Source organism: Pteropus medius, unplaced genomic scaffold, assembly GCF_902729225.1.
Source record: "Pteropus medius unplaced genomic scaffold, Ma_sr-lr_union100, whole genome shotgun sequence".
Classification (NCBI taxonomy): Eukaryota; Metazoa; Chordata; class Mammalia; order Chiroptera; family Pteropodidae; genus Pteropus; species Pteropus medius.
This window is the reverse complement of record NW_024342644.1, coordinates 4,521,336-4,530,430: the sequence shown is the minus strand read 5'-3', so window position 1 is coordinate 4,530,430 and position 9,095 is coordinate 4,521,336. Positions and strand designations below refer to the sequence as shown.

General features: G+C 37.3%; 1 protein-coding gene across 4 annotated transcripts in view; it reads right to left on the bottom strand.

The window, feature by feature from the left end:
* TPMT (thiopurine S-methyltransferase) overlaps positions 1 to 9,003 on the bottom strand; it is a 14,107-nt gene extending 5,104 nt beyond the window's left edge. The window contains exons 1-5 of one of the 4 annotated variants that reach the window (XM_039866478.1): positions 8,919 to 9,003; positions 6,638 to 6,820; positions 6,070 to 6,162; positions 3,085 to 3,217; positions 355 to 407 (exon numbers count right to left, since the gene is read on the bottom strand). In XM_039866478.1, coding sequence (XP_039722412.1) covers positions 355 to 407; positions 3,085 to 3,217; positions 6,070 to 6,162; positions 6,638 to 6,777 — 419 coding nt within the window. In that variant the 5' untranslated portion in view covers positions 6,778 to 6,820; positions 8,919 to 9,003. Of the gene's footprint in view, positions 1 to 354; positions 408 to 3,084; positions 3,218 to 6,069; positions 6,163 to 6,568; positions 6,821 to 8,031; positions 8,867 to 8,918 lie in introns of those variants that run through there. The other 3 variants (XM_039866481.1, XM_039866479.1, XM_039866480.1) reach the window with 3 other exon arrangements.
* Positions 9,004 to 9,095: the final 92 nt, after the last annotated feature.

Below are 9,095 nucleotides of genomic sequence, written 5' to 3'. Positions count from 1 at the left end.
GGCGCATGCTGGTTCTTCACCAGGTGTTACAGACCCAAATGTGAAGGTGACATCATCTTGCTCTCCCTTCCTTTCTTTACCTAGGATTATAATAATGTTTTCCACAGTTTGGAAGCTATCCAAGGACAAAAATATTGGGGAGGCTAGGATGTGTTCAGTGACTGCTGGCCTCCCTAATTTTTTTGTCAGACATGTAGGCTGTGGTAAAAATAACTGCAGAACAGACTCAAATAAATGAATGCTTCGTGGGTGCTACTGCAAGTAGATGGGAGTGATGAAAGACCCAGCTCCCACCTGCAGCACTGCCAGCAAGCACGCAAGTTTTTATAGTGCAGAGGTCGTGTTCAGTCTTACCTGGGAAGATCAAAAAGGTTGCAACAGTACAAAGAAATGTTCCCCAAAGAACTCTGTAAAAAAAAAGTCAAGGAAAAAAAATTCTACTTAATTAGGAGATACCTGAGTAGTGAAGGAAAGAAAAGAGGGGCAAAGCAGAGGTGACAGAGAATGCATAACTAAACTCGAAGGATATAATTTTATTGTGATTTTTTACCTGAAAATAAAATTTTACTGACAATAATTTTTTAATGGTGCTGTATTTTTTTTTTTAAATCCTGTTCTTTTAGATCAACTCAAAAGAGGAAAATCATGGAGGTTAACCCTGAAGATCAGCTGGCTATTACTCATTTCAGAGCCTGTTAAATTTTAGCGATGTTTATTTTCGCAGGGTCCTAATTTTGACTCTGCTAAAGATAAGTAACTACACAGGTGAATCAATTACCAAGCAGGCGGATAAAGGTCGGATATTTTAAGTTATTCATGAAAAATACAGTTGGGCTGACTTCCCCTTTTCTTTCTTTAATTCACTTGGCTAACGGGCATTTATTTCCTGAGCAACTTATGGACAAGGCTGTCCTGGTTCTAGATAGTGGATATGCATTTAACAGTCTCTGATCACAGTGGAGACAGCCTGGTGGAGTAGAGAGTCATGGGTGCAGAGAAACATTACATTGCGAAATAGCCTGTTCTGGTTGTGTGCCCAAGAACTATGGGAAAAGGGGACAGAGCAGGGAACTGCTTGTGAGCACTGGGAAAGGCCAAAGAGGCAGCCTCTGAAAGGGTATTGATGCATCTGCGAACATTACAGGGGGTATGGTGGCTGGGGGTGCAGTCCAGGGGGAGTAACTTGACATGGATCCCATCACGTCCAGGGGATGTGAGACGGGTGGGGGATTGGGGTGGGTGGGTCAGGTGAAACCATTGGATTTTGTTCTGAAATGAGGCACTAACAGAGGTTTACAAATAAGAGGACGGAATGTCTTTGAAGACCATTCTGGAAGCACCTTGAGGGCTGGGCCTGGAGGCAGGGAGAATAGTCAGTAAATCTTAATTTTGGCTGCAGATTGGAAAGACTAGAGAGCTTTAAATAGGACTAATACCAGGCCCCTACCTAGAGATTCTGATTTAATTAGCCTAGGGTGAGACCTCAGACTGGGAATATTAAAAGATCCATAGGTGATTTCAAATGTTCTACCAGGGCTGAGAACCATTGCTCCAAGAAGAATCTGGAAGCAGGACTAGCCTCTTGGACTGGGTAACCTTTCGAGATTCTTAGATGATTGAAAATGAGGTGGGAGGAAGCTGTAAAATAAAGTACTATCAAGCTTCCTACTGACCTGAGCAATTAATTTTAGTATTTAGAAAAGAGTACTTTGTGAGAGACTGCATGTACAGACAATAGGCAGACCATGTACAACAAGAGAACTTGGACCCATAACCTCAGCAGCAACCATCCTGGGGAGCCAAACCACAGCCTCTATAGGATGTGGTCAATGACTCCCTAATAATTACCACCCTCCCCCTCCTCCACTCAAGACCAATCAGCAAAAGCCAAATACATTCCCCAAACCAATCACATAGGATGCTCCCCTCTAGTAGGCCCCCTTCCAGTCTCCAGTCAGGACTTACCTGAAGCCTTTGTGTTTTTCACTATAAAGCTCTCTCACTCCCCTGCCTGCCTTTGAGCCTCTGCCAATCACATGTGACGGATGCTCTCTGAATAAACAGCCTCTGTTTATTCTCACTTGGGTGTCCTTTGTTTATTTCCACACTATTACCCAAAGGTAGTATAGCAGTTCCAGTGGATCATTCTGGTCATAGGATGACAACTCCCAAATCTACCATTTTCAACCCAAACGCTACCCTGTGCTTTGGAGATATAAAACCATTTACAGTTACAGTTTCACCATTCCATGGGGCTCTTCAATTTGCTTCTTATTTATTCTCTGCCATCCAACCACTCATCTGAACTAGAAATGTGAACTCATCATCCCCTCGATCCCTCAGTTAATTACTAAATCCTCCCAGTTTGACTTTCTAGGTTGCTTTAACCTACCTGTTCCTCTAAGCACCCCTATCGCTCTCTTATTTCAGGCCTTCAAGATCTCTTTCCTGAACCACTGCTCACAGCCTCCTACCTGGTCTGTCAGAAAGTTCCTTCCCTACAAAGTTATGTCCCTAAAGCCACAAGGGTCTTTTGTCTCAAAAAAAAATCTGGCTGTGTCATGTTCTCTCTTAAAACTTTGCTGCGCAGGCAGAAGTACCAGCTTCACGGGGTATCTGAGACCATGGACCTGACCCAGGTCTGTCGGTCATCATGCTTCAGGAAGCTCTCCCAGTGTTCCCTTAATACTCTGTGTCACTACACTTAGTTCTGTATATAACAATCAGCTTTCTTTTTTCTTTTCTCTCTTAAATGAAGTGATTCTTTCCAGCAGAAACTGTTTTCATCTCTTCAATGTCTGATGCAGGGTGTGACACAAGACAGGTTTTCAGAAATGCCTGTGCGCAAATAAAAATTAACACAAAACCAAACCGAAAACATGAGTACAGATAGGCTTTGTCCTCGGCTTTTATATATTTGTCCACACCTAGCTATCATCCATCTTTTTAAGCTCTGGCCTCTTACACTATATAATGTCTAAGTGAATCTTATACATACTTTTAGAGTATTCTCACTTACTCGTGCTGAGAAAACTTTTTGTGTGTGTGTGGGGTATGAAAATAATGAACAAAAACAAAACAAACCTTGAATACTTTGGCTCCAGGAATTTCCATGATTGGTTCTTCTGAGTAAGAAAGATTCTGTTCTGTAAAAAATTCCCGTATCCCAAGCTCACTGATTTCCACACCAACTACACTGTGTCCTCGGTCTGCAAACCTGTATAAAACCATATATTTACAATTAAATTTCATTTCAAATATAGTATTATATAAAAGGATATATACCGACAAGCATATATTTTCCTTAATTTTAAGGGTTTTATAGGGTTTCACAGAACATGTAGGTCTCTAGAAAGTGAATCTATATATTCTCAAAACACATTATATGGAATTATGAAAAACTGATTTATATGATTTTAAGAAAAATTTTAAAAATTTATAAAATTAGACCTTAAAATGTAAATTTACTACAAATGGATCTGGTTAAAAGAGTTTTTAATTCAAAAACATCCTATAGATTAGACATGCTTTTTGATATCTCCACATCAGCTCTGTCCATTAAAACTTTGTGAGGATGAAAGTGCCTATACCTGTGCTGTCCAATCCAGCAGCCACGAACCATATTGGCTATTGAGCACTTGAGATGTAGCTAGTGTGATTTAAACTTAAATAGCCACATGTGGCTAGTAGCCACTGTACTGGAGCACATGGCTTTAGAACACTAGCATCCATTTTGATAATATTCTTAAGACTTTCATTTACTTACAATGCATACTATGCAGAAACTTATTTAATTACCATATATAAGTCATTTGTATTTTCCTGATAAGTTTTATAATTACAGAATTCATAGACTTAGGGTCTTGGACTCCAGAAAAAACAGTATCAGTGGCACAAAAATCTAGACACAGTATTGATTTTACGTCGAATTAAATAAACATAGTTCTGCTATAATGCAATATAGGCCTACCTAAAAATCACTGTACTCTGCAAAATCATGCAATAAAAATTAAGCTTGTGAAGAACATAAATAAACACAGTCAGTCTGCTATAATGCAAGACAGGCCTACCTAAAAATCACTGCACTCTGCAAAATCATGCAATAAAAATTAAGGCTCATGAAGAACATAAGGGTTGGAAAACAACCTGAAAAACTTTTTCACAATGGAATATTATTCAGCCATAAAAAGGAATGAAATGTTGCCATTTGCAACAACATAGATGAACTTTGAGGGCATTATGCTACGAGAAATAAGTCAGAAGAGACAAATACCCTATGATCTCACTTAGGTAGAATCTAAAAAAAAAAAAAAAGAACAAACTCATAGATATATAGAACAGATTGATGGTTGCCAGAGGCTGGGGTTGGCAGGTGAGCAAAATGGGTGAAGGGAGTCAAAAAGTACAACTTCCATTTATAAAATAAATTAGTCATGGGCATGTAATGTAGAGTATGGTGACTGTAGTCAATAATACTATATTGCATATTTGAAAGCTGCTAAGAGAGTAGATCTTCAAAGTCCTCATCAGAAGAAAAAAAATGTTAAATATGTATTGTGACATGTTAACTACTTATTACAGTGATCATTTTGCAATATATACAAATATCAAATCATTGTTATATACCTGAAACTAACACGATGATGTATGTCAACTCTACCTTAATTTAAAAATAATGTAAAAAAAGTTGTTACACATTTGCCATAACTTATCTCTGTGAATTAGGATTTTCTCAATAATACACAACTTATAAAAAAATTAGAAATAAACTGAATAAGTATTACATAAAAAAAAGACTTTGTCAGTGCCAACATTAAAAAGACAGGAACCTAACAGAAATAAATAGTGGCACAGTTTTACACGTTAAATGGTTATAAAATACAAAAATACTACAACATGGTACTTTACCTTGAGAAAGAACTGATGTTTACTCGTAGAAATAGGCATCAGAAGGGCTGCAGCTTTCAAGTAATTGTGAAGTGATGCACAGAGAATTACTGGGAATCTAGTAGAAAGTCCTAATGCTGGCTGTGAACGGGAGTGACTCACAGCACATAGGGTGAACTGTGATATCTGGGAGAGGTCTGAGGTATGTGCATGTGTGCTTTTTGTCTATTCATACCCAGTTTAGTTCCACTGGGCATAGTTATCCGCTTTTACCTCCTGTTTCTTGCAGACTAAGCAGATAAGAAATTCATGTCATGCTCAAATTATTTCCTAATATATCAATGGAGTTAGAATAAAATTCAAATTTTCAAAACAAGAGATAGAGCAGAACCGACTATACCTATTACTCACACAAGACTACACACTTTCAATGTTGTCAGAGCATTAACTGTTTATAGTTCTAATATAAACATATTAATAACTTGTCTTCGATATTTCCTAGACGGTTTGTAAGTTAGCAAAAAGGAAATATTTTTTATTTCCCGTACAGTTTTTGAAGTTACAAAATGTAAACAAAAAGGTTATGTAAACCAGCTGTGTGGATTTTTATTTCCATTCGACATATGGAAAATCGAAGCACAGCCTACTATAAACTAGTATAAGCTGGATTACATTGAAATATATCGCCCTTAAAAAAAAAACCTAAGAAAATGTCTTAAACATTTTATTTTAATGCTTTGGGGTCTCGGTTCATAGATTATTCTGATATATATCTGATATACATATATATAGACCTCAAAATATAAATGTTACATAAATGAAAAATCTTCTAATATAATAACTTATATGCAATTACAATTGACCTTAGACCAAAATATTTAAACAATCACATTTAATTGGCTGGTTCATCATGCCACTTCCTAATCTTGTCTCAAAACCTGTGCTAGAGTTAGACTGTTATCACTTATGACATGACAATAAGACTTAATATTTTTCTTGCAGGTAGTTTCCAAAGTAATTCTTCTTTCTCATTCAGTAAGTTGCTTAAAGTCTAAGAATATAGTTTAAATGTTCTCAATTTCATGGCCACACTAGAATCTTAAACTATAGCAGCTAGTTCACAAATGCTCTCAGCTACAAGTATTTATCATCAAGAAAGTGTTAATGCTTATCTGCTCATACCATTTCATCTCAACTGCTTTTCCACAAAGAGGAAAAAATACCCTCAATCCACTCTCGTCTTTAAGGAAAGTATCCAAATGCTTCTTTAATAGCCTAAGGAGAAAAAAAATTTTTTTTTGCTTCAATTAGCCCACTGCACAGAGGAAAGGATGACAATTGTGTGATGCTAAGTACTTTTCATGCATTATCACTTACTATTATTAACTTTACAAAGTAGATAACATTATTATAATCTCATTTACACATGAAAAAACAGGAAGGTTAAGTAACTTGCTCAGTCATATACCTAGATGCTATAGGGGCTTTTAAAAAAAAAAGCTATATTTCATAAATCTAAGATGCTTTCAACTGTACATCACACCATTATCTATACTCCATGGGAAGAGATAACACTGCCAATTCACTTGACATGCCACAGATGCAGTATGATTTCAGAGATGCTAAAATCTGAAAAACTAAAAATGTACATCTTAAAATCGGTCACATAACGTGTACCTACATTTTTATTTCTATTTCCAAAGTCAATTTCTGATAGAGCATTTCTCTGTATATACCAAACATTTCTTACTGGTGTCCTTGCTCTTGATGAAATGTAATTTTGCGGTCCACCCACTTTTCTTGCCATTCTTCCAGAGTTAGTACTTGTTTTTTCTGTACCTCAGTATTGTGGTGCTCTTCAATGTCAAGTAAAGTTCTTGTATCATCCATAGCTTTGTGGATACCTTTGTCTCACAAGCAGATGTCTCCAATACTTAAATGGAAAATATTTGCAATATTGACATTTAAAGGCATTGCAATTATGTTTAGGCATGAAATAAAAATCATTATCCTTGGCAGCATGACTTTTTAAAAATATTTCAACATCCAAGACAAAGCATACAAAAAAAAATCACTTTTCAGTGAGTCTGATGGTAGAGGCATAGCTCATATTACACGTTAGGAAAGATCTTTATTTATTTTTTTATTACATGTATTATTTTTAATATGAAATTATATAGGTTTCAAGTGTACAATTCAATAATATGTCCTATGTATATTGCATTGTGTTTACCACCAAAAGTTAAATTTCCTTCCATCACCAAGAAAGATCTTTAAATTGAATTATACCTTAACATTAAAGTAAAAGGGTTTGATGTTTAAAAAAAAGAGAGAAAAAAACAAAACAGGTATTCCACACTTAACTTTTGTAAGCTTAGAATTTTTTCTAGCAATCAGTTACTGTTTAAAAACAATTGTTTTTAATGTTTACTTATTTTTATCAATGTTATAACACATAATTTAAAGAATTCAACAGTTATGAAAATAACAATCCCCATTCCCAAATGAGAGAGGCAACCATCTTTAATTCTTTTAGCTGAGTTTTGAAACCTAACTCTAGATTTCAAAATAACATGCTTATTTTGTATCTTCTTGATTTTTCATTTCTAGGTAGCTTCTAGAGATGATGAGCATTTAGCTTTCAACTTCCCAACACGCATACATACCCTTCTCATTTTTCCTATCCTTTTGAGAGACAGCAGATTTTTGATTAAATATGTAGAGTACACTATTAGTGTGAGTCAGTAAATACCACTTACAACTAAATCATGGAGAATTCTACGATTACTTTTCCTTTGCTGTACAACTTTTTTATTCTGTAGATAATAATTGTCTTGATTTTCCATTTATGAAATTTCTATGTAGTAGTTTGGATTATACTAGCATGCTATTATTGATGGGTTGACTTTAATAAGTTATTCATGAAAACAGTAAACATTGCATGAAAGTGAATATTTCAGGAAAGATCCTTCTTTTGCAAAATTTGGCATCAGCGTGCTTAGGATTTAAGGAGAAGTCACATCCTTGGAGCTGGGAATAAAAATTCACATCTCAGCAAACATTTGTTAACAAATAGCGTTTGCAAGGCCCTGATGACATCAAGAGGTGACTCTCAGAGTTTTCTGAGAGGTCAGGGGCAAGTACCTGGTTATGTTTGGTTCAGAAAAGCAAAAGACAGTTGCCGTTTTTCCATCTCCATTTTCAGCCAGAATTTTTGAAGCCTAGGCTTGAGCCTTCATTAAGCAGTTCCTTACTTAAAGGAGAAGCATTATTTTATCAAAGAGGCAGGGCAATCTGGAATTATACAACTCTGTCCCTCTCGGACAACTTGAAATATAACACTACCATGACTATAATAGCTTAATCACTTCTTAGATGTTCTAGTAGCTTCTTAACTTGCCCATCTCTTTTCCTGAAGAAATAAAGTTTCTTTCTATAAGAAGATAAAAGTGCAAATTATAAGAATCGGGAAAGGCAAGCTTCACTATCATTCCTACCCATACACGGAAATAGAAGATGTGATAGTTTGTGGTCGTTCAAGTCCTCCGGGGGCGGGACCCCGTCTGGTTTCCTCCCCCACCTTTTCAAAAAAACACGCTTCTGCTTTAGATTTATTTTTAAACTTTGCTAAATTGAAGAATAACTTCCCTGAAGTGCACAAATTTTGAGTACGGCTCATTGATTTTTATATCGGCATACACCTGTGTAACCACCAAGGCACACAATATTTACAGCACCCGAGTGTTCTCCACTTCCCAGCCCCCACTCCATCGCACACTATTCCGGCAGGTACTTCTCTTTTCTTAAAAACCACTAATACACAACAATGCTTTGGTTTCACTTTAAGTCGTGGAATAACGAGGTCATTATTCCCAGTTCCCACTCTGCTCTCTCAACCCCATTTTAGGGCGCGGATTGTTGGGCTGTTCATGCTTGTTACGCTGCCCTATTCAGGAATGCTATTACAGGTTCACACTTAGCAAATCCTTGCATTTCTTGCTCGAATCCTCTCTCCGCGTCAGAGAGCTTACCTCGCTCGCCGACCGCTGCGTACAGCTGGCTCAGTATGGGGCCATGCGCCCCCACCTCCTCCCGGCGCCCCGCCCCGGGCCCCACCCCCGGGCCCCACCTCCCGGACCCGCCCCCGCACCCGCGTCCAGCCCCCGCCCCCTCATTAGGAGCCCCCTCCGCGCCTGGGTCCGCCCCCT